The sequence below is a fragment of the Motacilla alba genome, chromosome 18 (assembly GCF_015832195.1).
Source record: "Motacilla alba alba isolate MOTALB_02 chromosome 18, Motacilla_alba_V1.0_pri, whole genome shotgun sequence".
NCBI lineage: Eukaryota > Metazoa > Chordata > Aves > Passeriformes > Motacillidae > Motacilla > Motacilla alba.
In genome coordinates, this window is record NC_052033.1 from 3122070 (window position 1) to 3149850 (window position 27781).

General features: G+C 44.8%; 2 protein-coding genes across 10 annotated transcripts in view; one reads left to right on the forward strand and one right to left on the reverse strand.

Annotated features, from left to right (window-relative positions):
- The window catches only part of LOC119709265 (cytochrome b-245 chaperone 1), an 11484-nt gene extending 9356 nt beyond the window's left edge, over positions 1-2128 (reverse strand). The window contains exon 1 of one of the 4 annotated variants that reach the window (XM_038156772.1): positions 1994-2128. The gene's annotated coding sequence lies outside the window, so the exon portion shown is untranslated. Of the gene's footprint in view, positions 1-1817; positions 1840-1912; positions 1949-1993 lie in introns of those variants that run through there. The other 3 variants (XM_038156774.1, XM_038156773.1, XM_038156775.1) reach the window with 3 other exon arrangements.
- On the forward strand, positions 2100-27097 carry NARF (nuclear prelamin A recognition factor). Of its 6 annotated transcripts, none has more exons than XM_038156764.1 (12): positions 2173-2216; positions 8622-8710; positions 9205-9285; positions 10112-10255; positions 11887-12019; positions 13555-13689; positions 17894-18012; positions 18861-18990; positions 19619-19691; positions 22532-22669; positions 23228-23385; positions 23937-27097. In XM_038156764.1, the coding sequence occupies exons 2-12, from the start codon at positions 8684-8686 to the stop codon at positions 24176-24178; spliced, it is 1380 nt and encodes a 459-aa protein (XP_038012692.1). In that variant the 5' UTR covers positions 2173-2216; positions 8622-8683; the 3' UTR covers positions 24179-27097. The 6 variants fall into 6 exon arrangements, with proteins under 6 accessions (XP_038012691.1, XP_038012690.1, XP_038012692.1 ...); XM_038156765.1 differs by lacking the exon at positions 2173-2216 and adding an exon at positions 2291-2309; XM_038156760.1 differs by lacking the exon at positions 2173-2216 and adding an exon at positions 8085-8148.
- Positions 27098-27781: the final 684 nt, after the last annotated feature.

Below are 27781 nucleotides of genomic sequence, written 5' to 3' on the forward strand. Positions count from 1 at the left end.
ACAACCACAAAGTAAAACTGTCATGTCGAGAGTTGCATAACAACAACAGGAATGTGAACTCTTGGAAGAAAGTTCTCATTTTAGGGGTAAAAGTCTCTATTATAATCAGATTCCAGAAGAAAAATACGAAAAACAAGAATCTGGAACAGTGCTGTTGCTAATTCATGCAGCCCTTCAAACAGATAAAACAGCAAGGGGAATGGAAATCTCTTTGACAGCTTTTTTCCTGTGAGCTCCAAGGGTTGTGTGAAGGGCTGGCCTGGGAGCTGGGGCAGGACAGTGCAGCCTTGTGCACCTGTGACACGGGGTCTCACCCCAGGAAGGGCTGCAGCCAAGCACTGCCACCATCCCATAATGCCACAGACGGCGTTCCCATCTTCCCAGCCACCTCAGGAGCACAACCAGGAGCTTCCACCAACAAGCATGTTAGTCAGTCCTCAACAAGACCATGCCTTCAGCCTAGGCAGAAACAGTAGAGACTAAAAAGACAGGCACTAATAAAACCAGTAAGAGCTGGGTAATCCCATGCAGCATTTTCAGAACATTTTTACAGCACAGGATCAGAGTTACCTAGGGTGAGAAAGACCTTTAAGATCATGAAGCCAAACCACTAACCCAGCACTGCCCAGTCCACCCCTAAACCATGTCCTTAAGCACCGTGTTTTTTGAACACTTCCAGGGATGGTGACTCCACCACTTCCCTGGGCAGCCTGTCCCACAGCACCAGTTGCAGGAGGCTGGCATTAAGCTGCTGTTAGCTGCCCATGATAACAGGTTTCCAGAAAATGCCAACCTTCAGCAGGTTTTGAATAACCATGAAAAAGACAGAGAGAGCAGGTCTGAGCACATCCGAGTTCCCACAAAAGGCAAATATGTGATTTTCGGTCCTTTAGTTATCCAGCTGTTCTTGGATACAAGAAGACGCTCCTGCAATTCGGGTAGTTTGGATACAAAGCTCCAGGGGAGCAGATGTAGCCAGGTCTTTTCAGTTAAACAAAAAGCACCCACGACTTTGATTTTAATCTCTTAGCAAGGCATCTGAGAGCATCTGAAACCGAAAGAGCCAAAAGCACTTATGCGTGAGACACACTCCATCTCCTCCGGATGTCAAGCATCAAATTTTAATTTTCAAATGACTCCTGTGAGTTGTTCTCAAGATACCGGAAAATACTTCTGCATGTACAATGCCTTCTCCAGCCTGTTATCAAATCCAAGTTAAAAGATACATCGAAATCACTGCAGAAATCTCACTGTATTTAACAAATACTACACCCTCCTTAGACCATAATTCTCACACATATCAGCCAAGTCCATTAATGCAAACTTTGATATCTCCCCCATAAGAATTTAGGGAAGTTCAAGCAGGCAAATGCCAGTTTTGGTTTAATGTTGGACACCCAACATCAGTGCATTGTCTCTCGCAGGCTGCTGCTTGCAAGAGATGGACCTTGGAATAAAAAGCACCAAAGCAGCTTCTTAAGTTACATTTAATAAATAAATCATAACCGTGCCCTAAAGCAAATACTGAAGTTTTACTACAACGTTATGACTACAGAGAAAGAGGTATTTTTGTGCTGCTCTTTCATTTCAAATTCAGAAACTCAATTTTGCTTGAATTTGTCTGGTTTGGCGCTGAACTGATCTCCAGCATCAAAATAACATTCTCACGCTTCCTCCAAGCTCTCTGTTGAGGACGAGCCAGCAACACCCATTGGAAGAATTGCAATTTTCACCCCTTGAAACCTTCACCACCAGCAGCCATCAAGTCAGGACCACACATCAGCTGAATTTTCTTGACAGAGCTCACTTTTCTTGACCTCCCAACGCTGCACCTGCTCCCACCCCAGCCCGGTTTCCCCCTCAGGGAGGGGAGGACGCTCCCCAGGCAGGGACCGGCGCTGCCCGAACGCACCCGAGCCGCGGCTTTTGTTCCCCCGCGCGTGGGGAGCCCGAGGCCGCCCTTCGCCCTGGCCCAGCCCCGCGCCCGCGGTACCTGCCCGGCCTCCAGCCGCGTTCGAAAGGGATCCGCGGCCGCCTCCGCCTCCCGCGCCCTCAGCGCTGGTCCCGCCTCAGGGACGGACGGAGGCACCCGCGGCCATTTTGGGTGAGGGCAGAGGATGGGACGCGAACCTCCCTTCCCCTCCCGGGAGGGAGCCCAAGATGGCGGCGCGCCGCCAGTACTCGGCATGGCGCCTGGGCCCGCGGATGCCGCTGAAGTAAGAGCGTCGATGTTTCCTTGGTTGTTTTACTTGAGCGGTGCTTGGAAAGAGCAGGAACCTGGCGTGACGGGAGGAGTGAGCTGCTGTAGGGTGAGGCTGTGTGGGAGAGCTTTAGTGGACCGACAGCGGTGGGTGAGGTGGGCATGGCCCCCTGCATGAGGGGGTCGGCGAGGGCAGGGGAGCCCCTCGCTGGAACAGGGCTCCCCTGCGGGCTGGCCCCGGGCTCGGGCAGCTCCTGCGGAGGCCAGGAAACCTCTGGGTTCTCGATGGCACTTGGGGCAGCAGTGCCACAAAAGCGCTGGTGCTGTGCCAGAATGACAGAACGTTGTTGGGGTTGGAAGGAGCCTCTGGAGATCGCTCAGTCCAGCCCCTGCTGACAGCATCGAACGCGCCCAGGTGGGTTTGCGAAGGCTGCAGAGAGGTGTTGTCGATTTTTGAGCTCTCTAAACACAGACACGGAGTTGAGTTTAGGAAGATGTTGTTTATTCTGCACAGGATGCAAGGTGGACGTTTCCCACACATCAAGCATATCAGAGCTTTTAACTACTTATACATTTTAGCAAACAAAGACATTAGTGTTCACTGGCTACAAGTTACATAGTTCTCCTAGTAATCAGTATTCTGTGTTCTGTTGGTTAATGATCCACTTGTCATGCTAATAAGTCTGCATGCTCAGTCTTTCCTTCTTGTAGGTGGGTTTCTTGGTCAGTGGTTGCAGATTCCCCCTGCCAGAATTCCCTTTTTTCCCTCCAGTTGGAGCTGATTTCAGCACAGTTGCTGAGTTGGCTTCATTTGTTTCTTCCTTATCTTGGGAGTTCTTGCCAGATGGCCCCTAAATTCTGCATTCTTTGTGTCCCCTGCCAGCGGGCATCCTTTTTTCCCAGACTTTGTTAATCTCTGCTAGGTCTGAGATCATTAAAGCATTAGCAAGCCCTAGACTTTAACAAGGCAATTTCACCAACAAATAACTTGTTTTTTTCTAACACCTGGACATCACTTCTATTTGCAAAGCAGAAATATCAGTGATAATCTTACAGGTCTGACATTGATGTCATGAGTTTTCTGAATTGTACATCAGCTGAAGGCTTGGATTTGAAAATCCGTTTTTTGGGGAGGAAAGTTTCTAATTCACTTGAAATACAAAGTAATTTTCCTGTTGTGGACAAATAGGCTGCATTTGGAAAATCTTTCACGTTTCAGTCAAACATCATTCACATGGGAAAGCTGTTCCTGTTCAATCCATTAGAGCAACTGCTTATGTCAGACAGGATGGGTGAAGTGCAGACATCTGTAGTGTAGCTTAACTTCTTAAATTATTCTAAGTCAGTGTGTAACTTCATCTACAAATGATATTTGATCCTCAGTTGCACAGGAATGTCCTTCCTGGATGAAATCCTCACATTTTGGCTTTTTTCCACACATGAATATATTCTGGAGTGTTTGCTCAGGGCCATGACATGACAGAAGTTTGTCTAGCTGTTCTCAACACTACTCTGGCAAATTGAGATTTTGATCAGTGACTTTCATAACATTCCAGAGTGAAGATAGGGGAAAAACACCTCAGAGTCCACAGTACAGACATTTAAGTGTAAGTACTGGAAAGTACCAGCTGATGTGCAGTTTCTGTGAAGAGTGTTAATGGGAAAAGGCAGTGAGGAACTGCAAGAATGAACTGGCCTGCTTGTGAGTCACAAGGTACCAGCTGCTGGATTTGGATGAAAAAATAGGAAGTAATAAGTATCACGTGTGCTCAACCCAAACAAGCAGCTGACTGAGTCTTCTGGGAAGAAATTTATGTCTAATTAGCTGTCAATCAGTTTTTATAAGCAACTGGTTTCTCTGGAAACCAAATGTTAAGTCCTTTTGATTGATACAAGACAAAAGGTTTCTTGTGTCTAGAGCAGAGTGAAATAAGCAAGAAATTCATCTGTCCCCTCCACTCAGCATAAATCACACAGCACATGTTTAATTATTATGTTACTAACTGCAAAAACATCAGCAACTCTCTACTTCTGCAGTTCTTCCAAGGTCACACTAGGATAACCTGAAATGACTTAATTTAATTATGAAGTTACAGAGAAATTTTTTCAACCATGGGAAATATCACATAGATATAAAATCAAAATAAATATGGCAAGGATCCTTGTAAGCTTCTGCTATCCATTAACGATTCTGACAGCATTTTTTCTAAAATCTGGGGATTTTACACCAGCTCTTGGAAGAAGGTGAGTGCTGTTATGCTTACCAATAGAAAAAGGCAGAAGGAACATTTTGAAAGCCTGATCCTGGACTTAAAGAACAGCATGAATTCCAAACCACTGCTGCAGAAACAAAAGCTGTTTTCCAAAATAAACAATTCAGGAATATGTGATTGACTATTTGTAGACTTCTTCCTCGACAATGTAAAAATAGATTCTGTGGAAGTGTTTATGTTCTATTCGTGTAGTAAACACACTTGTAACTTTTAAGTCATTGACCTAAAGCCAAGAACATGCAAATAGAACAGAACTTTATTTAGGCCTTTATTTTGAATTAGTTTGACATGTCTGTAATTCTGGTGCTTTTTCCTATTTCAGACCATTTTCCTAAATATTCTTTTCTGACTCCTTATATTTTTTTTTTCACCCTAAGGTCTTAAACTTAGGAATTCAGCTGTGCAATAAGCATGTGATCTCACTAACATGCCAGGATAAATTCCCAGAGTGCTTGCTTGGAAGCAGCCACCAAATGCTTTGGCTGGAGAATTGGCTGCGAGTCCTGTTAGCAATGGGCTCATCCTGCAGAAGGAGCTCTCTGTGCTGCCTTGCCCTCGATGGGAACAGTGTGTGTGCAGCCTGCAGAGCACAGATTTCATGGAATACATGGTCACCAGCTGTAGCCAAGAGTTACTGCCCAGTTCTGGCAGCTGGGGAGTGGCATGTGCTGTCACTGTGGCAAGGAGGCATTTACAGCTCGCACTGCCCTGCAGCGCCCATGCAAAGCCTGTAACTCTTGGCAGTTGTTTGCAGCACACTGTTTGCACAGGGAAATTCTTATTTCTCCATTTCCTTCAGGGTGGAAATGCTTCAGGTGCAGGGGTAAATGTTACAGGGAGGCCAAATCCATCAACAGTGGCCACAAAAGAAGTGATGCCTTGTAGTGCTACCTACTGCTGGCATAGGAAAGCTTTTAGAGAGTGAGGCTTTTGGGAAGCAGCCCTGCAAAGGTGGTAAGTGCCACCTCCCCAGAATGAGTGCTACCATCCCCAGATTAAAGCAGGATGGTGCTTTCTTGTCTCAGGTTGTCAGGCATACTGTGAAGGCTGATCAAAGATCCGCTGTTCTGTGGGAAAATGGCATCCATAGTTAATGGAAAGCAGAGAGTGCTCTTGGCTGTGGTTGTGATGTTTTATGAAAATTCCTTTGCTAGGAGTTTCTTCTCCTGAGAAGCTGAAGGGCCTCAGCTTCAAGTGTAAACAATTTGTGATCTGCTGCTGTGGAATGCAGCAGGTGCTTCCTCGGTTGGTCAGTGTGGGATGTTTCTGCTTGGTGGCCAGTCGAGGAGGCAGCAGCTCTCGGGCTCTCTGGGAGTCACAGAACTTTGTTATTCATTCCTTTCTATTCCTGTCTTGCCTTCTGATGAATCTTTCTCTCTGTTCTTTGTAGTATAGTTATAGTGTGGTCTTTTTTAATATAATATATATCATAATATAATAAACCAGCCTTCTGAAATGGAGTCAAGATCTCTCCTTTGCTTCACCAAGTCCTGACTGCCCAGAAGACCCACGGTAATAAATGGTGACCCCAGACGTGGCAATACTTAGCAGTGCAATAAATGAGACATCTAATTATCTAATGATTTCACAAATATAACCTCATACTGTGCACTAAAGCGGAGATTCCTTGCACACTTCAGTTTGTGTAAGTTTTAGCTCTTTTTGTTTGAATTTTTAAATTGAAATAAATTCAGTCCAAGTACTCCTAAGATGAAGAATGACATAGGGATACTTAATGTATGTACCTAAGATGTCCTCAATATTTCTGCAAAATGCTTCCATTTCTATGCAGTTCTCAGTTTTTTCATTATGAATACAAGAAATATGGGAGGAAATTCAGTCTTCTGCCCTTTGATGATGTGCAGAAGAATGTGTTTAATCCATTCCTGTAACGTATGACTAACTTTGTTCACCAGAGATTCCCATCCCTGCAAACATTCAAGGCCAGGCTGGACGGGGCTTGGGGCAGCCTGGTCTGATGGAAGGGGGGTTTGGACTAGATGACCTTCAAATGTCCATTCCAACCCAAACTGCTCTGTGATTCTGTGAAATAAAAAATATTTGAAATATGATCTGTGCAGTTACAGAAATATCCAAAACTGACATGTCTGTTGAAGAATTGCTATATCAGTTTTGGATAATAAATGTAAGAATAATCAGTGTGAAACAGGAAGATTTTTGCTGTGTCTTTAAGTGCAAATCTCAACACATTTCTAATTTAGAACTCTTCGTCTATCCTATCACATTATTGGTCAATGCAACTCTAGCTGTAGTATCCTGGTGGGATAAGGTGCTTTTCTTGTGTGAAAATACTCATCCACAGGAACACAAAGATGTCAGATAATGCTGCATTCCAGCAAGTCTGTAGGAAATGTGAATTCTTTGATCACATAGCAATTGCTCAGGAGTGGTTGTGCTGCTTATAAAAGCTTGGGCTAATATGCTAATATAAAATGAGAGCATTTTGAATGAAGAGAGCGGAGGCACAGAAAATTATTACCAAAGCTATTAAAATTTTTACCTCAAGCCAGGATTAATGATATTTTTCCTGGGTATATGTAAAGCAGCATCAGCTTACTTTTCTTTGAGTGGTAAGTATGAAAACATTTCTGTTTGCTTTCATTATGGTTAATCTAAGGAATTCTTCATTTCTCTGACCTCAGTGATAACTCACCTATAGCCTGCAAATTAAAAAATAAAACAAAGCACTATATTCTTCTCTGGGGTTATCTTTAGTGTCCTTAACGTGGAACAAGTGTTTAAAGTTGTGGTTTTGGGTAACAAACCTCTGGCTGTGCCTGTTTCCAACCCTCGTGCTCAAAAACCATCTGTGGCTTAAAGCATTAGAGGTCACTGTTCAAGGAGGGGATTTACTCGGTGTTATAGACAAGTTGCAGTTGAGGCAGGAAATTGCATGTTTTTCGGAAGTTCTGTGGTTTCATTTATAAAATGTCATTTTACACTTGAAAAACTTCTCTGTGTAGGCGTAGGCGTTTGCTTGTACATGTGTGTTCGTATGGTCAGGGGTTAAAAAAAGGAGCAAAACGGTGATTGAACCTTTCTGTCCAAATCCTACAACCTGAGGTTCAGAAAGACAAGAAATCATAAGAATCTTCATCAATACTCCAGGGCCTTTGAGACTGTGGAAGGCTGATGTCTGTTCAGTAATCCTGTTCATGAGGATTTGTGATTCCTGCCTGGGAACAGCATTGCTGGTACTTGTGTATTGTTACAGGAATGGGAAATCGCAGCATATTGGTTAAATAAAATGGTGATGATGCTGTATTTAGTAACTCGCAGAGTGTCATTTCACTGTAAAGCCATCAGGAAAAAACAAAAATCGAGGGGAAAAAAACCCTTTGTACAATATAACCGAGGAGCGCGTCGTAAGGAAACACGCAGGGACGCTCCGGAGAAGCGGGGAAGCCTCGGGCAGAGCCCCGCCGCAGAGCCGGGCGCGGAGGGCAGGCCGGGCGGGTCAGTGCGGCCCGGGGGTCCCGTTCGGGATGGGCACGGGGACCGGGATGGGCAGGGGGACCGGGCTGGGGGCGCCCCTCCGCGTACGTGCGGCGGCGCAGGTCCGCAATGAGCCCGGCGGGCGCGGCCGGGGGAGGCGGCGGAGGAGGCGGTGCCGCCCCGCCCGCTCTGCGGCCACAGGCACAGCCCCGGCGGCAGGTACGGGACCGGGCTGCGCTGGGGCTTTCGGCGGCATTTCGGTTTTCAGGGCTTTTTTCCCTGCGCAGCTGACGAGCCGCGGTTCGTGCCCGCCCGTTCTCCCGTCACCGCGGTGCGGGGGGCTCTGAAGAGCCGGGGGTGCCGCGGCGGGGGCTGCGCTCTCCGTGCGGGGCCAGGGCCGTGCTGCGGGGGCACCTTCCCCGCGGGGCTCGGCCGGCGCTGCCCGCCCCGCGTGTCCTCCGGGGCCGCTCGGTGCCGCCCGCAGCGCCGGGGGCCGGCGGCGTTTGCGGGGTCATTCCGGCCGAGGGAATTGCGGGACACGTGAGGGCGGCGGGGCCGCCCCCGCCCCGGGACCGCCCGGCGGGGCGGGCGCGGCAACAAAGGGCGGCGGGGACGGGAGGGAGGGCACCGGGGCCGGGCTGGCGCTGCTCGTGCGGCTCTCACCTCCCGCCCCGCTCTCTCCTGTCCCGCAGCCCCGGCGGCCAGCACCGCGCGGCAGCCGCGCCAGGGCCGGGCCGCGCCGGCAGCGCCGCCAATGAAGTGCGAGAACTGCAGCAAAAAGGTGAGTGCCCGGCCGGGTCCTGCCCGCCCCTCGGCGTGAGGGGCACACCGCCGCGGGCACGGGGGGATGCCGCCGGCGGGCACGGCCTCGTCCGCCGGCTCCGCAGCCCCGGCGGGGCGAGCGGCGCTGGCCGCCGGCCCCAAGGTCACCGAGCTCCGCGTCCTCCCGCGGCCCGGCCGTGACAGCTCCCGGGGCAGCCCCGAGCGCGTTGTCGCCGCGTGTGGCCGTGGCCGTGCCCTCCGCTGCTGCCGTGGCTGCGCGGGACAGCCCCTCGCGTTACAAACCGGCCAGAACTCCCGAACCGAGGAAGCGGGGAATTCCGGGGAAATTGTTTCCATCGTAGCAATTGTACTTTGAAAACGGGGTCTTGCATGTATTCCAAAACACTGTAAATAGCTCTATCGGTGGTTAATGACGTGAACAGTTCTGCAAAAGTGTTCTTAAGAATGGTGAACAGGCTTTGTATAATCCACGCATTTTATATTTTGTTTCAGGAATGCAGTAAAAAACAGAAAAATGACGATACTCAAAGTACATCTGTTGATGCGTTGAGTTCAAATGATGGCTCTGAAGAGGTAATGTTCCTTCTAAAACCTGTATTAGACTACATTCTTTTGTTTTGTGCACCTCAGAGAAGGTTATAAGGAGATACATTTAGTAGTTGAAAGTTAACAATAATGTCTTCTAGACATCCCTTAATATGTGAATCAAAAGTCTTGTAAAAAGGTGCAGTAAAAGCCCTTACTATGCAAACACAAAGCAGAAATTCTAAGTTCTAAAAATTTGGGAGTGCTAAAACTCTTGTATCAAGTCTTCAGAACAGAGACAGAGCTTATAAGAAGAGTTTTGATAGTACAAGTGGACAAAACAGCTACTTATTCTTTATATCCAAATATTCATTCTTCTCAAGTGAGCTGCAGATAGTGTGAAACTCTTGATCTCGCAGAATATGTTCAGTGCAATTGTAGGACTGTGTTCTCTTTGTTTTACCTCATGCTACAAAGCCTAAGCCTCCTTGCTGTTAGAGGGACATCTGGTTAGAGCTTTAATAGTTCAAGGGAAAGTTTTCTCAGTTGCTCGGTGAGTTGATGGGGACTGTCAGCTCTGAAGCACAGTGCAAATTAAGTTACTAGCATATGGACTCGGGGCTAAATTTAGATTTTTGTTTACACTTAAACATTTTGCAGTTTCACAGTAATAGGAGGAGCAGAGCTATGACTGGGATGGAACATATTATTTTGTTTACCTGTAAATAATCTTGGATGTTATGCAAGTGTTGTGGATTGTCCTGCTTTAAACCAAACAGGGGTACTGTGTTTGCTTTTCATCTGCTCGTTGCAGAGATGTTGAAAATCATTTGACCATTATTAAACACTTGTTTACTTCTTTTTTTGCCACCAGAAGAATGAGTTTGATACGTTGGCTAATGCTAAAATACTCCTTAGCGACTGCCTAGCTTGTGACAGTTGCATGACATTGGAGGAAGGAGCCAGAGTTTTCCAGCAGAATCAGAAGGAGTTCTTTCGTATTCTCAACCTTAATAAGGTAAGGTGACCCAAACAATACCCCAGTGTTTTCTGTGAGGGGGAGGCAGTTGCAGAATGACTAAGCAGCTTGGTTTCCCAAGGCAGATAATGTGAAGATTTGTCAGGATATGCTTGTTCCAAAGAGGAAGTCAGGCAACACAAACGTTAAAAGTACTTAAAATAATTTTGTACTGGAGTTGCAAGGTCAAAGCACTTAACATAAACACCAGAGGAAAGTTACTGCACCCGCAGAAGGAAGATTTATTGGCAATGTCATGATTTCATTACTGCACTAACAAATTATTCTGTAGTTAGTGTTTATAGATATTCATACCCTCACTGCTAGGACTGTTCTGGGTAGTTTTGGTGCTAATACACCCACATTGTACAAACCTATAAAGACATGTTCTTGAAATTAGAATTCTTTTTAATAAATATTCAACCTGACTACATTTTGACCATATTCTTAGCTAACCTTATAAGTGTTCTATTGCTGTCTTATTTTCTGCTGAGCTCTGTTTTTTCTAGAAGTTAGTTGCTGTGTGTAGTGCTCATGTCTTTAGAACCTGATATTAATTTAAATTATTTTAGTTCTGCTCCAGACTTCTGTGCAAAAGCTACTAGAATTGAAACTTCTTCTTGATCTGTACATGTGTCATAAATATGGATTAATTACATAGTACTTACATTTTCTTAGGAGTTTAATTGTCCACACAGAATGATGTTGTCATATACAAGAAAATTAGAAGAGAAGGGGGGGAAATAATCTTTTGGGTCACATGGGTCCTGTTAAGAGGGTCTGAATCTACAACACAAGGCAGTCAGGCACCTTCATCACAGCTCCAGGGGTGCAAACACAAGCAAGGGGCAGGCATAGGCTCTGAGTCAGGAGCTCTCCTTGAAGGGTTTTTGTCCAGCATTGGGATCAGCACAGACTGTGGGCCCTGACCTTTGCAGGGTGACACTTGTCTGCAGCACAGTCCTGCTTTATCTTCCAGGGGTTCTACTGGTGTGGAAAGTGTCCCAGCTAAAACACAAGATTAATCTTCAGCTAAATGCCACCGTCATTAGAGCTGCACAGTTCCACACCATACACTGGCTATTTCCACAGGATTCCTCAGTGCCTGCAAACACTGAATTTGCTGAGAGTCCCATCTTGCCACTTTCCCTCAACAACTGCAGTGATAAAGACACAGAAGCCTTAACAAAAAATCAGACGTGTAATTTGCTGGGTTGTATTCATAGCTTTGGACGCCCCCGCTTCTGTAAACATTCTTTGTAAATGTTTAAACATACAGCTCTTTTCCTAGTTGCTAGAATATTTCATCCTACTAGAACATCAGAGGTGCTGAATGTCCTGTAACTTTCCTTAGCCACCTGGAATCCACCCACAGAATTGTCCTAGGAGGGATGGATTTCCCCTGAGCTCTATAAAAGAGACATCTACAGATGATTGGGGATGAGCACTGTCAGGATCAGAGGAACATCCTGTTCTGCTGCAACTTGAGGGTTGTTTCACAGGGTTTTTAATGATGTGGCCCACTGAAGCACGAGACTCTAAGGAATAACTGCAGAATGGGAAAGGAAGGGAAAGCAAGGAGCCTTACCCCGTTTTAATGACTTTTTTTTTCTCTTTGTTTCACTTACCAGAAATGTGATACCTCAAAACACAAAGTGTTGGCAGTGTCTCTATGCCCTCAGTCATTGCCTTATTTTGCTGCTAAATTCAATCTCTCTGTGAATGAAGCAGCCAAGAGACTCTGTGGTTTCCTCAAAAGTCTTGGTAAGTTTGCATTTGTTATGGTGCTGAAGCAGAAAGAGGGGCTCATTTTGGTTGGTTTTGCTTTCTCAGCAGCCTTCCAGTACCTGAAGGGGCTGCAGGAGAGCTGGAGAGGGTTTTTGACAAGGGCATGGAGTGAAACAGGGCAGGGTTGGATTAGATAATAGGAAGGAATGAGGGTGGGCAGGCCCTGGCACAGGTTCCCAGAGCAGCTGGGGCTGCCCCTGGATCCCTGGCAGTGCCCAAGGCTGGGCTGGACAGGGCTTGGAGCAGCCTGGGACAGTGGGAGGTGGCTCTGCCATGGCAGGGGGTGGCACTGGATGAGCTTTAGGGTTCCTCCTGAGCAAAACCAATGGTGGGCTTCCATTCCATGGTGTTTTGCTAAACAGTTCAAGTGCCCTTGCACAACCTCGTTCAGGGTTTGAACTCCATGCTCTGAAGTTCCAGCCAGGCACCAGTGCCACATAGAGCAGTGTGAGAAACAGACTGGGGACATTCCCTGCTCACAGCAAAGGTCACAGAACAGAGGGACATTGTAGAGCTGCCTCCAAAACCTTGGCTACCAAGAAATCAGGGAGGGCTTAGTCACAAGCTTCCCATTATTGTAAAACTTGAGGGAGAAGGTAATTCTTATTCTACGTTCCTTTCAGTCCTTTTGACACATTGTATCTCTAGGAGAGTCTCAGTTCTGGTTTTTTCCTGTAATTTGAACTTATAAGAACTGTTGTATTTGCCTATTTTATGTTAAAGCTGTATTTCCTTTGGTGATTATATACAGAATTTTAGATAAAAAGCAATAGCCACTTTCCTTGTAAGTTTGGGATTTTTAAATCTACTTGGAGGAAGAAAAAGGGCAGTAATAAACCCATAAACTGTTTCCTCCCATTTGTATCTATATATTCATTTTTCATGTTTTTTTCTGGCGCATCTCTGTACCCAGTGTATTTTCTTCATCTCAAAGCATCCCCGAGTTCTGGTGGGCCCCAGTTTTCCTGGAATGCATTCATTATCTACCCTCACTTCTGTGGGGATGTGCTCAGTGTTACGCAGGCTCCCAGGGAGCGTGTGTTGCCCGATGAGCAGCCAGAAGGTCTCTGCTGTGTTGGTGATATGCTCCTGCAGCTCTGCAAACAACTTGAGCAATGGCAGATAGGTCTCCTAGGTGGATATGATTTTTGTGACCTCGGCATGTCTTGAAAAGAACATTGCTTTGCAAGAGTCACTGCACGTCACCCAGGACTCGTGACATCCTGTTCAGTTGAGCTAAAAGTGATAGATGCAAGGTGCTCAGAAGGAAGCAGAGAATGTTTGCAGTGCTGCTGGCAGCAGTAGCCTCTTGGTGGTTCTTTTCAACTCAGGATGTAGAAGATTTTTTTTTCCAGTGTATGGTTTTTATTTATGACTCTGCTGTTTGTGAAGATGTGCAGAGAGGAAAGAATATACCTGTTGATCCTTCAAGATTTTTCATAGGCCTGGAACTTTGAAAGGGGTTTGTGAGGTGGAAATCGTTCTAGTGGTGTTTCTGCTTGCCTCCCTAGGGGTGCATTATGTGTTTGACACCACTATAGCTGCAGATTTCAGTATCCTGGAGAGCCAGAGGGAATTTGTGCAGCGGTACCAACGGAGGAACCAGGAGGAACATGCCTTACCAATGTTTGCCTCTGCTTGCCCTGGTGAGAACTGAATCCTCCACCCTTCCTGCCCTTCAAACTGGAACCACCAAGGAGCTGAGGAAGGGGTGCTTCCTTTGGGAGCCTTACATAGAGCACGTTTGATTTGCTTTTGAGGGACACCAAGCACACAGTGTTTGTTCCCAGTATCACTGGTCATCCTGAGTGCATTTCAGTGCTTGGAATTGAGAATCAGAACTGGAGTAGAGGAGTTTAGTTTAGTTTAGTGGGTGCTTCTTGTGTGTTCAGACCTCAAAATTTAACTGGGCATTTCCTCATTGAAAAGAATCTTAAAGGAACTTTGGTAGAATTGAACCACAACCTCTGTTACCTTAAGAAAAGTTTAAAACTTGCCACTTAAGCCTGGGGGAAAGTAGCAAGTGACATTCCTTGTGATGACTGTGAGATGGATATGTCTGACATTTGGAAGATAATTCTCACATGAGATGTCACAGACTTGACTCACTGAATGTCTCACTTCTGAGAGCCTTGCACCTGAGAATATGTTCTGTTATGAGCAGAACCTGCACTTGTACCAGCTGAAAAGATGCAGAACGTGCAGCCACTGGTTACTTTTTCCATTGTTAGCACAGCACCATTTCAATTCAAGTAAAAAGTCACATTCCTAAAAAAGAAGTATCAAAAAGGAGGTAGGAGTTATTCCTTTGCCTAACACCCTCATCAGCTCCACCCTAAAGTTCAGAGTGTTGCTTTTCAAAAGGCTGATTAAAGAAACCAAAATGCTTCTTGCCAGCTTTGAAATAACTCAGGTGGATTGCGTTTATTAAAGAAATGTTGGAGCGATCATGAGTTGCAGTCAGTGATCCCCAGAATCTGCTGTTGTCATTGATTTGAAGTTTAAATACTGCTGTTTGAATTACACTTGTATTTTTTTTATTCTATGTATTTTGTAGTGGAAGTATCAGGGTTATGTTTTAACTACTACATATATGTATTAAAAACATGTCTCTTTTTTTCTGTTACTGTTATCTTAGTTTAACCTCTTATCTTCAGGAGCAGACATATCAAAAATTGCTCTTTTTCATTTAAAACCTGTGCAGCTGAAACACCCCCATTACTTAGTTTTGTTGTCTTGTATTTGCTTTAGGTAAAATTCAAAACCTGAGGGTTTCTTTTAGAATTTCTGAGATCATTTAAATTTGCTTCATCTGGAAACAGAGCTCAGATTGTCTGCTCTCAGTGGAAATACTTTAAAATAGTTAATGGAGCACTTTCCTTGTCCTTGTGTGGTCTGCACAAGATCGTTTTTGGTGTCAGGGCTGGTTTTGGTGTCAGCTCTCTGCTGTGACAGAGGTGATAACAGCAGCATGGGTGCTTTCCATTTCTGGGAAACGAACCCAGAAGATCACTGTAAACCCATTTTGAAAACATGGTATGTTTCTTTATCAGCAATTAGAGAAAGCAAAAATCCTGATTAGTCATCTTACAAGTGAGGTTGTTCACTGTGTTTCTTGTCTGTGCATTTTCTGTTCCTTTTTCTCCTTCCTCTTTCTACCCCCAGATTACATAAATTTGTCCCAGAGATGTTGTTTACTGGGTGTATTTAGCACAAAATGGTTTTATATAGCTCTGGAGATGCAAGGTCAATGTGAACTCAAGTATAAATGCTTTTTTTTTTTTTATCTTGGTGTGTGACTTTGCACAGCCCTATCACCCTCTGCAGCAGGCAGGGGTGTGACATCTACCATGAGCAAAGAGCAGAGCCTGCACAGTCCAGAACCTGAGAAAAGCTGTTCTCTTGTCTTCATTGTTCACCTCCTGCTGCTCTCTGGGGAGAAAATGATCTCATTTTTGAGTTTTGCTGTTGAAGGATCAGTAGTGTTACTACGGAGAGTATGTGTAATATCTCAAAAGAATCAATTCCCTTCCTTAATGTACTGAGCTGGTGAGCAACGTGAAGCACTTGCTCTGGAAAATCTGGTGTTTTTAAGGCACTGCCAACCTCTGTGTCTTCCCAGAAAAGCCAGTGGGGCACACTTGCAGCAGGAAGATCATAAGGATTGAGGATTCTGATGCTTTTATTCCAGTCAGTCCATTTCCTTTCCCAGGAATGGGGTTTTACAATAGCAAGAGTTTGCTTAGCTGTTTGCACTTCCTACAGATGCGTACGTGCATCTTCATCAACTCACAAGAAACCACCAAAACCAATATTTTCTGAGCTACAGCTGCAGGAATTTGTATGGTCATTTGTAATGCTTTCTTGCTCTTTGATGGCAACACGAGCCAGCAAATGGCCAAGAATCCCAATGAATTTCTGAAGGGTGTGGGTCTGGGTGAGCGCTGGTGTTCCCTGACACAAGAATGGGCTGTCTGAGGTTTTCCCTACCTGTGGCTCTGCAGTTCAGCCCTGTGGTGAGGGGGCACAGACAGCAGAGTGTGTGTGGAGTGCAGATAAATGCTCACTCCCCCAGGCTGCCTGTACAATTAACCAGTGACTAATGAGACTAATGATCTTTGGGAGCTGCAGCTGGGAGACACTTGTTCCATCCACTGCAAGGACAGAAACAATTTCAGGGATTGCTTCAGACAATACCTGTCAGAAATCTCTTAGGATTTAGTGAAATTTCCATGTAGGTCATGACTACAATATCAAAAACATTCTAATTATATGAACCAGCCTCATAGCAGGAGTGCTGGGGTGATTAAAGGTGAGTACAAGTATTTTAAAAACTGTCCTTGTTGTGCTTGAAGCAGTTTTTGTTCTGTTTGGACAGCACTTGAGACTAAAACCATTTAAGCAATAGCATGTACCTGTCATGCAGAATATGCTAATACAGCTTTTTACCAAGCACCAATAAATTCAGCTTTGTTGTAGGTAATGTCTTGGACTTAAAGTCCCAGTTGAAGGTGGACATTAGGCAAACTTCCAGTTCAGTCTTGAAATTCAGGACAGTCCTAACAGATAAATCCATGGTCATCAGCCTTTCCTGCAGCAGAAATGAATGCTTGCAGAAGATGATGCAGGTGGTGCAAAACAAGAATTGGGAATATTTAAACAGCTGCAGGATCCTTGGGTTTCCCTAATACTTAGCACCTTCTCATTTTCATCAGTAAAATTTTATTGCACTAGGGAAACTATTTCTCTGCTACAGAGAGACATCATCTGAACACTGCTTTGCATCCCACTTTTGTGCTGCTGTTGGCATTTGTGGTATTGTTCTGACTTAAACAGCACCAGGTGTTTTTACATAAGTGGTAATTTCAAGCTTAAAAGTTAACCTCCAGGTTTTCCCCTTCCTGGGCAGCGTGTACTGCACAGCAGTTTCTCCCTTTTATGTAATCACTGGTTTGCATGAAGACAAAATGTGATTTTTTTTTTTTTCACCATTTCTTAGCACCAAAAGCAACACACCTGCCTTGAAGGCTGGGCCTAACTCTGCTGCACAATGTCATGTAGGTGGAAAAAGCTCCAAACCCTTGCTGTGAAGGATTCTGGTCTTTTCATTAAGAGCTACAGGGCCCAAGAAAGAATTGCACACCCTAAATGCCTTGATTTGTTCATTTACTAGGGAATAATACAACAGCTCTGGATGTTGGGCTGCTGTGGGTGTCCACAGCTGGAATGCTGAAGGGGTCTGGTGAGAGAGGGGGTTCCTGAGAAACTGAGGACAGGGTGTTGCATACGGAGAGATTTCAGGTGGTTCCTGTGAGTGTGGGGGTGTTTCTGAAGGTGTGGCTACTCCAACAATAGTAAAAGAAGCCGTTTTTTCCTAGGCTTAATGCATGTGCATCTTGAATAATGCTTTCATGTGACCCTTCTGTTCTAGGGGAGCAGGCTGGGTGCAGGGATGTTAAGCTCAGGAAACACCAGGTTACAGTTAGGCAGCCAAACAGAGCAGTTGTTGGAGCATGTGGTGATCCAAGGGCAGGTCTAGAAGGTCACATTTCTGTTAGCTGGGGTCTTGTTCTTTCTGCTTTGTTAAATCTGCATGAGGAAGGGGCAACAGGTCATGAAGTTCACAGTGGACCTTGGTCTAGAACTCATGGCACGGTGAATTATTGACTAAAGCATTATTAACAGAGCCCTGAGGTTTCCTATGGCTCCCAAGGTGGGGCTTCCAGCCTACACAGCCACGTCCTCCCTGTTGGGAAGGTGTCATGGTGTGCAGGATGTGTTGTGTGACTGCTGCCACTCGCTGTGCTCATGGCTCACTCCTCTGGACCTGTAATTCTCTTGTGCTTCCAGGCTGGATCCGTTATGCTGAAAGGGTACTCACCAACCTGGTCACCTCTCACATCTGCACTGCAAAGTCTCCCCAGCAGATCATGGGCTCCCTAGTGAAGGGCTACTTTGCCAGGCAGCAGGTAAGTAATTCTCATTTATTTTTACCATTATATTCTTCTAAACAGAGAAGATGGGCTTTAACACTGAGATACAGATCTTAGTGTATTGTATTTGTCCTCAACTTGAAGAAGAAATGGTGCTCTGGGCTGTGCCAGTGCCCATGATGAGAAGAATGTACAAAGCAGCTCGTTTCATGCAGTGCAGTGTGAGCTGGCAGCAGTCCTTGCTCCCCCAGTGCACCGTGGGTTTAGATATTCATGGGTAAAGGTAAATCCATAGCAGTTAAAGGGTTTTTTTAGTGAAATGCTGCCTGTGTAGTTCTACAGCACAGCCAGACCAGGAGTGGAGGAGAATAATGTGGGAATTGCCCTGTTACCTAGCTCAATAAAAGCATTGTATCCTTGGAGCTAACCTTTTTATCTCCTCAGTTTTGTATGTTGAAAAACTTGCTGTTTTTTACGTACCATATCTAAAAGGAACCACAGGCACATTCTGTAGGGAAGGCTTGCTGTGTGCACATGGCTTGACAAAGCCTGAAGGGCTTGCTCTGGGGGAAAGTGAGCTGGTGACAGCCAGAAACCAGAACTCTGAACTCCTGACTTGTATTCACTTTCTAAGGCAATCCAAAAGCTGCAGAAAACGTGGTCTGAGGGAATTTGCTCCAGCCAGGACACTGACTTTGGAAGTTTGTTGCTGATGCTTTCTGACTTCTGGCAAATCATTGTGTGAACATTCTTTTATTTTAATGTAGGGACTTATTCCTGGTATTGCCTGCTTGGGTTTATGTCACTATTTTTGTCCCTGTCATAATTCAAGCTGTCTTTTGCTCTTCATGGAGTTCACATGTGCTCCCTTCTGTATTCCACAGAACTTGTCTCCTGATAAAATCTTCCATGTAGTCGTGGCACCTTGTTATGACAAAAAGCTGGAAGCCTTGAGGGAAGATTTCTACACTGCCTTGTATAATTCAGCAGAAGTTGATTGTGTCCTGACATCAGGTTAACTTTTTTAAACTTATCATCCATAAATATATAAGTGAATCACCATTTTTAGAATAGCCTTTATGCCAGAGCTTGCTTTTTTCAAGTCTGCTTTAGTCATAAGGTTGGGGTTTTTTTCTGCTTTAAAAATCAGTGCATATTTTTGTGTTCCTGGTAGTACAGGTACTGCACAGGGAAGGCAGTGACACATCCTTTCCTTTTAAACTGCTGTTCATCTAAAAAAATCAGGTATTTTGACAGCCTGATAAAGAAGGTAAAAGTTATGCAAATCCATATTTAAAGCAATTGTCTGGCTTGTCTATGGTCATTATTTTATTAGGAATTATTCCTGATTCATGGCACCAGTTGCCTTTTGGTGAGGATCTTGTCTTTAGCCTTAGTGTCCAAACATCCTGCAGTGCAGTTTGGAGATTCCAAACTTGGCCTAACAGAAAGGCAGAGCCTCTAAGCAGAGTTTGGGCAAGCTGAAGGCCCCTTTTCTTTGGGGCAGGAATTGTCAGGCTTTCAGTCACTGCAGGGAGGTGACACAAAGCACATGCAGGTGTTGGGATGCTGATCTCTGAGACACAGGCACAGTGTGTGTTGTGCTTTTGTTGAAAGTAAAATGTCATGTGTTTTCCTACAGGTGAAATTGTCCAAATAATGGAGCAGAAAAACGTGTCAATGAAAGATGTGGCTGAAGTAGCTGTAGATAGTTTGTAAGTAGTTTTGTTGTGGATTGCTTCCTTGTTTGGATGACAAATGAACATGCTGGAGCATATTCAACATTGTTGGATAAAGCTCTTTCTTGACTTAGAGATGGGGTAATTTAAAAACTTTTATTCTATTTTCAGTCTCATGTGAAGGGTGAGACAACACAGATGTTATAATTCATGCCATTACAATCAGAAGCAAATATTTCCTAATTAAAATACACTATAAGCATTTTGGTGTATCAGTTTTAGCTACACTATATTGTAAATGTCCTAAAGTCAGTCATCTAAAATTACTCCTTGTGGGTCTTGCTACAATGCATTTTTATAGTTTTATTTCTCTAAAGTATCTAGTCTTATTTGTAAGGTCATCTTTTGAACTTGTTTTTAGTTCAATTTCTCTCTTAACAATATCTGTTTATTCTGTGGTATTTTTAAGTCAGTATTTCTTATTTTAAGGTTTGCACACAGATGTACAATATGTGAGATTTCTGTCAACCTTTGAGAATTTTCTATAAACCCATTTCCCACACAGCATAAATATAAAACTGCTCAGAAGAATGTTTTTTTCTTTTTAGAGAAAAAAAACCTGCATCAAAGCCTTAGGATACCACAGCTTCACCCTTATATAGTGGCCAAACCCACAAAAATATTCTCTTAGGTGTTTATTGCTATATATAAAAGTAATATGAAAGATAATATAAATTTGCATGTACTGTCTAAATACAAAGCAGATAATTTGAGGTAATGACCCTTACACAGTAATTCTTCTAAAATTTATGGCTTGAAGATTTATGTAGCTTCTGATTGATATTAAAGAATTATTTATTATTTATTGATAAATACGGATTACTTGCAATAATAATAGATGTGACTGTGACTGTTCAAGCCCTGCTAGTCAGTGTGGCTGTCTGGGGGGCTGGCCCTGTTCAGGGCTCTCCTGTGCTCCTTGTGGAGAGCCCAGCAGCCTGATGTGCCCTGCCCAGCTGCTGGGACACAGTCCTGGGGCTGAGCATCTGCTCTGGGCTCCCTCCCTTTCACAGAGCATCCTGGCAGGAAATTTCCACTCCCCACTGTGTTCATGTGGATTGCTAGAAGCAGCACCCTTTCAGGAAATGGTCATGAATTGGTTTTTGTACTGAGGACAGCAGTCAGTTTTTCAAGATTAGATCAAGCTGAACTGTGCTTAGATGAGAAGCACAAAGCATTGGAGAGGTTTTGTTTCCATCCCTTGGGCTTGGCTCAGGGAGCAGCCTGTGTGTGTTTAATTCTCAGACTTAGTTACAGAGGCTGCTCTCCCTGATCTTTGTTCAGCTGTGACAGATGTTCCTTGGGATCTTTCCAAAGGGCTGCTCGTGGAGCAATAAACGTGCTGTCCTGCACAAAACAGAAAGCTCTGGAAGTTCTGAAAATCCTTTTCAGTTCCAGCTAGAATCCTGCTTGGACCTAGAGGGGAGAAATTTGAGTGGGTCAGTGGGAACATGTTCAGAGCTGTGCTTGAGGTGCAGCTCCTTTGATTGCTTCTGCCTGAGATTGTCACACAGAATGAGAGTGAATAAAGTTCTTGCAGGAGTAATCCCAGAGACAGTCCTGTAATTCTGTATCAGAATCACACAGAGACAGCTTTTCATTCTGGATCAGCCTGTCCCGTGAAAGGACAAGCTGTTACTCACAATGTGCTGGTTCATTAGCTCAGTTTACAGAATCACAGAATGTCCTGAGCTGGAAGGACTCACAAGGATCACCCAGTGCAGCCCCTGTCCCTGCCCAGACCCCCCAACACCCCACCCTGGGCATCCCTGGCAGCCTCGGGGCCGTGCCCATTCCCTGGGGAGCCTGGGTACTGCCAGCACCCTCGGGGGGAAGAACCTTCCCTGGGATCCAACCAAACCTCCCCTGGCACAGCTCCAGCCATTCCCTGGGTCCTGTCACAGAGCAGGGACCAGAGCTGTCCCTCAGGAGCAGCTGCACACCCTGCTGAGGTCTGACCTCAGTCTCCTCCGGGCTGAACAAGCCAAGCGCCCTCAAATCTGTGTTGGAAAATAATGTTCATTTTTAAAAGGACCAATCTGAAAATACTCTGAGACCTAATGATGTGAATTTTTGCTCTTCTGGGGTCTTAAGAGTAGATCTTGCCTAGAAATTGAAACAACTTGAAGTCATGTTCTTAAAACAAGCCCCAGCACAGCAGCAACTGGTGATAAAGGGCTGGGTGTTAAACAGCTGGATGAATGTGGGCTCCTCAGAGCTGCCTTTACCTGGGGGAGAGGTGAGCTTCCAGGAGCTGCCCTTGGGATATGAGCTCCCATTTTCTCTCCTGGACCACAGTGTAGCACTCATTTGCAGTGTACATTGTTCTAACCTGGTTGCAGCTCTACTGATTTGGTGTGATTTTATTGGCACAGTGTTACAGACTGTGACAAACAGTTCCTAAAGAGGAGCGCTGTCAGCAAAGATTTGTAACTCCTGAAGCAGCTTTGTATCCTCACAGGCAAAAAATGATCATTTATTTAAATAATTTTTCCCAGAATGGCTCTTGAGCAGTAAAAGGTTGTTAAAAACATCTTCAGATTGTGATGAAGGTGCATTGTTATAAATTACTGTTGCTTGATATTTCTCAACATGGAAAGCCCTGCATCTTTTTTTTTTTAATTATTTTTTTCATCATCTCACTTGTGTCCTGAATAATTTACATTTTTTAAGCTGTAATAAATAAAAGTGTAATGTGTTCTCAGTGCTACAAAACACTTTTTGGTGGGGGAAACAGAGAAGAGGAGAACACGCTACTTTATTGAAGTGAAAAATGAAAGTTTTGGAGTTGACCTTCCATTTTGTTGTTCCCTAAGGTTTGATGACTTAAAGGAGGGAGATGTAGTAAGGCACGACGGGAAGAGGTCTGATGGTTACCTGGAGCACATTTTTAAACATGCTGCAAAGGAGCTTTTTGGCGTGGATGTCAAGGAGATAACCTACAAAGCACTAAAGTAAGTTAGACTTTTGGATCCCTGTTAGGGAGAATGGGTGAGCTGGAACAGAAGAGGGTATTTCCAGATGGAGGGGACCCACAGCAGTCACTTGGTCCAACTGCCTGAGCACTCTGACCAAAAGTTAAAGCATGTTATTGAGGGCTTTGTCCAGATGGCCCTCAGGCACTGAGAGCCTCGGGGCATTGGCAAGGACTGGTTCCTGCAGCCCAGAACTCCTCTGCTTTGGGTGGGGTGCAGTGACAGCAGTTACTGCTGACCTGGTCTGGCAGGCAGCTCCAGGCTATAAACCTGCTCTAAACCTGCAAGTCTCTCACTGTAAAGCAGCTCCTGCTGGTACTCATTTTATTAAAACCTTACCTGTACTTGAAGTAGAATTCTGTTAGAAAGATTCCACCCTGATTGCTGCTTAACTCAGTTAGAAAGTGGAAGAGTTCACCTTGATCTCACTGTTACACTCGATCTGCTCCCTTTGGAGCATCTGAATACAAACTGGCACAGTTGGATTGTTCCTCTGGGAATGCAGGAGGTCAAAATGTTCTCTCTGTGTCTTGACAGGAACAAGGACTTTCAAGAAGTTACCCTTGAAAAGGATGGGGAGACGGTGCTGCGTTTTGCAGCAGCTTATGGCTTCAGAAATATCCAAAACATGGTCCTGAAGTTGAAAAAAGGAAAGTTTTTCTACCATTTTGTAGAAGTCCTTGCCTGCCCAGGAGGTAAAAATAATTGTGGATCTGCAGTTGTTCTGCACGTGTATCTTGAATCTCAGAGGAAAGCTGCCTTACAGGCAGGCACCTCATTTCATTCCCTCTTAATTCTCTCCTTAATAATCTAAAATCTCACTGTTTATTGAAGGGTCCAAAACACCAGTTACAGGTGCAGAGTTGGCTCAGAAAATGATTGAGTTTTCTAAAATTAGTCACGATGCTATTTGTTCTCTTCTGACCTATAAATAAGTGCCAGCACTGCACTGCCAAACCTCAGAGGATGCTCTGAAATGGTGGCTGTCAAGGGCAAGAAAAGACAGGGAACATAATTAGGATCATAAAACCATGGAGAATGCAGAGAAAGATTTGTGATTTCCATTAAGATGAAGTTGATATTGGAGTCACTTTAGGTAAATACAAATTGTAACAGCGTGGGAGGAAGCTTAAAAAAAAACTTCCTTTAGAGAAGTGTGAAAAAAGAATTCTGAGTTAACAGAGACTTTCTTTTCATATCAAATCTCCATCCCCTTCCATCTTTTTAATTTATTTTTTTTCCTAAGGGTGCCTCAATGGAAAGGGCCAGGCCCAGACTGAGGATGGCAAACCAGACAGAGCCCTGCTTGCCCAGATGGAAGAGGTGTACACTGCAATTCCTGTCAGGCTGCCAGAAACCAACCTGCACGTGCAGAGGATGTACCAGGACTGGCTGGAGGGCGTGGACTCCAAGAAGGTCCAGGACACTCTGCACACCACGTACAGTGCAGTAAATCAAAGCACCAGCAGCTTGGACATCAAATGGTAACACTGCAGAGCTGTGCTGGGGCTGCAGGGCAGCACTGGGGCCCTCTGCAGTGGGGCTCAGTGAGGCTCTGCCCAGCTGGGGCTTGTTTTGGGAAGAAACATTGCTCTGCCAAAGCAGACAAGTCTCCAAAAGCCCTGCTGCCTGCCACTGTCGTTTAACTCTTACTGTTTGTCATTTCCTGCATACAGTGGATTTCTTCATTCTAAAGCCTGATCTTGCAAGGTGCACAAGCCCTTTCTGCCAGGGACAGGGAGTGGAATTCCTGATCAAGCTACTCCCTGAAGGTTCACTGCACGAAATGGGCTCCTCCAAGAGGGTGAGATGGTTTTACTTCTATGTCTGCAGTCCCTGTCAACACAGGAATTTCAGTATTGATGCAGTTGGTGTGAAGTAACTTGGGATTTGCTTACCTTGGTAAGGAAAAGGCCTTTTTAAAGGACAAGTGAGTATATTGAGAGATGGAATGAATTTCTATCAGCCTCGTATCCATAATTCAGCAAAAAATATTCAGTTCCAAGCTAGCCACCATTTCTTACTGATGTAGTGTCACAGAGTGCTTTGCAGAAACTGAATCTGGGAAGCTAATGCTAAATGGTTCATTTCAAATAGTTCCAAATGGGTTGGTTGGTACAAAAAGAGAACTTGATTCCCATGTAAGTTTCCTGCCAAGCTTGCAGCCGGGAGTAGTCGTGGTGCTTGCTTTGGCTTCTCTCTGAGAGTGGAACGTGCCCAGATTGTTCTTTCATTTGTCTATACGTTGGAAGACTTCTTTCTGCAAAAAATAATTTCCTGGGGTGCCTCTGAGAAAAAACACTGAGCAATGCTTGTGAGCTCATCAGAGTTATGGTATGTTGGCATCATGATTTTTGATGCATTTATTTTTATAAATAAGCTATAGAGGTTCATGAACAGACATTGTGAATGAAGTGGTACTGCCATTCAGCTTGTCTGCACCTTCCACAGTTGTCAGAGAGTTACTCAAGAATGTGATGGACAAAAGAAATTGAGACTCCTGCCAGACTTCTTCAGATTTTCCTGATGGCATCAGATCTGTTCACAATTAATGGCTGTTTGAAGCTAGCAAAGTTCTAGCTTTCCTTATGCAGCCCGAGTGTGGATGGGCTTTTTTAACCATTTCATGCAGTTTGAATCGATCTTCTTGCAAATTTCTTCAGTATTACTACTGCTTGTATGAGTGAGAAATCCTGCAAAAACCTGTGAGTGTTTAAAATGCACATTTAACCTGGACACAGTGGAATGGGATGAAGCATCAGGGGAGGCAGGGCAAGAGCTGGCATTGGCTAGACCAGGGAGGCTGAAAAGGGGAGAGACAGTGAAGTGTCACCCTGCTGACAAGGAACAGCTCTCTTCATGTGAAGCTGTTAAAATTGCAGCTTTCCATTGGACCTCCACCTAAATAACAAATACTCGGAGGGAGGTTTTCTTTCAAGTGCAAATGAATTTATTTACTGCACTGCCTGAATGCCCACCGTGAGATTATGCCCATGAATTATATAAATTAGCCTTGGCAAGTTGTTCCTTGTGGTAAGAACCATATTTACTGTGGTGCAATATCAGAACATCGACAGAAATCTACCTCTGTACACCAAGGGAGTCCAGGAGTTGTGGGAAGAGCTGTGTGTAGCTGGAGCTGTCCTAGATGTGTGCTGGAGAAAGGCGGGGGTGTTGTGTGACATTTCAAACCAGCTTACTTTCAGAAGCAACATCCACCTCCTTCGCTCTGATTTTGTTCATCTGCCGTGATTTCCTCCAAAAGCCCCACCAGAATTGTAATGTAATAAATGGTCCTGTTCTGTTTGTATAGGCCTGTTTCTCTGTATATATGGTTTGTAGCTGGATGCATGTTTAAATTATATCTCTGCTGCTCTTTGTACAGTGTGCTTATTTTTTTATGTGTGTTTATATGGTACCAAACCAGTTTGCTTTCCTGAGGAAATCTTCAGTAAGCTGCACAAGAGCTGCCTTGCTGTTCTGAAAGCAGAGCCCTGAACTGTGTGTACAAAGTACAGATCCTCCAGGGCTGGGTGGCGCTTTGGCCAGGGCTTGCCTGCTGCACTGTGCTGCTGGGGCAGCCCAGCAGTGAGCTGGGCAGGGGGTGCAATCAATGGGCTCTGCTCCCACTGCAAGGAAAATCACTGGCTCAGTGTCCAGAATAACCTCTTCCAGCTGTATCCACCATTTCTTCCATCCGCTCGAGGGTTTTGACCTGTGGAGGCAGTCACATGCAGAGCTGTTGATGATTAGTCTGCTGGTATGGTTTTGCATAACAAACCTTTCCATCAGTACCCCAAATGTCTCCTATGCAAAACCACGACAAGTGGATACACAGAATGTATTACATTAGTGACCTAGGTAACTGAGACTTGTCTTTTTTGGTTTGGTTTTTTTTTTTTGTCAGCTTTTGTTTTTAAGACTTTTGGAGTAAAATGTTTTCGTTTTTTAAAGGCCTTTTCTTTAAAGTGCCAGTTTAAAAGGAAAGACAAGTTCTATCCTGTAAATCTTTCCCCCTTCATCTGCTTTCATTGAGATTTTAACATGTATCAGAAAACCTTGTTGCAGCTTCATACATAGTGAAATACTTGCCTAAGGTTTGCTTCTGGCTTTTGAATCTGCAGTTGGAAAGTTCATTAATGTTGACAATATGTGTTTGTAGCCCCACTCCTGAAATTACAGCATATTTAATTCCTTGATTGGATTCTCTGATTCCATAATAATTTCTCTTGCTACTGCCTCTTCAGCAACAGGAAAAGCTCCTGCCATGGCCATAGTCACAGTGCATTACCTCCCCCTTGAATTTTGTGCTGAGATAAAAGGATTTTTAGAAAATTACAAACTGGAGGGATTGTGGGAAAGGAATTGGACATAGTAAATGAATTAATAAAATTGTCTTGGGATGTTCTTGGCTTGAGCATGCCAGGTGCTGGCTCCTTGGGGTTATTGTACTTCGCTCTGAGGCTGCTCCAGCGTGTTGGGAAGGCTCTGCCTGCTGCAGGAGGGTTCCCTCAGCCACAGCAGCTGCGTGTGTCCCCTGTGGCCAAGGACCTGGGCTGTGCTGTCCCCCAGAGGAATGCAGATAGCCAAAATGCAGCAGTCTCAGCTGGGTTATACCTGGATGATGTTCAGTTACCCAAATTTTGGTGCTTTGTTTTCCAGTGCAGCATGCCCATGAATTGTGAATAAATCTCAGTACTCAATTCTGTGTCATTCCGTGATGTAAAAGTTTAACTCTTTAAGTACACCTGGTTTTACCCAGGGGGTTTGTCTGGGGCCTATGTGTGGCACCAGTACTGTCAGCACTTGATGGGACTTTGGGATCATTGAGCTGCACCTCAGACTCTGCTGAATGGAAGGAGGAAGTTGCCAGATGAAGGGTAATTAGCTCTCTGGAATTGTCAAGTTCATCTATTGATTCCTGGCAAGGCAGACAAGCCCTGTGGGTTCAAAGGTCTCGTGCTGGGGTGTGTGAAGCCAGGCTGTGACAGTGGCTGGCTGTGCTGAGGTTACTGGGCAGAGAAACGTAAAACACTGCTGCACAGGAAAAGATCTTCGTGTGTGACCCGATCCAACAGCTGAGGAAAGGAT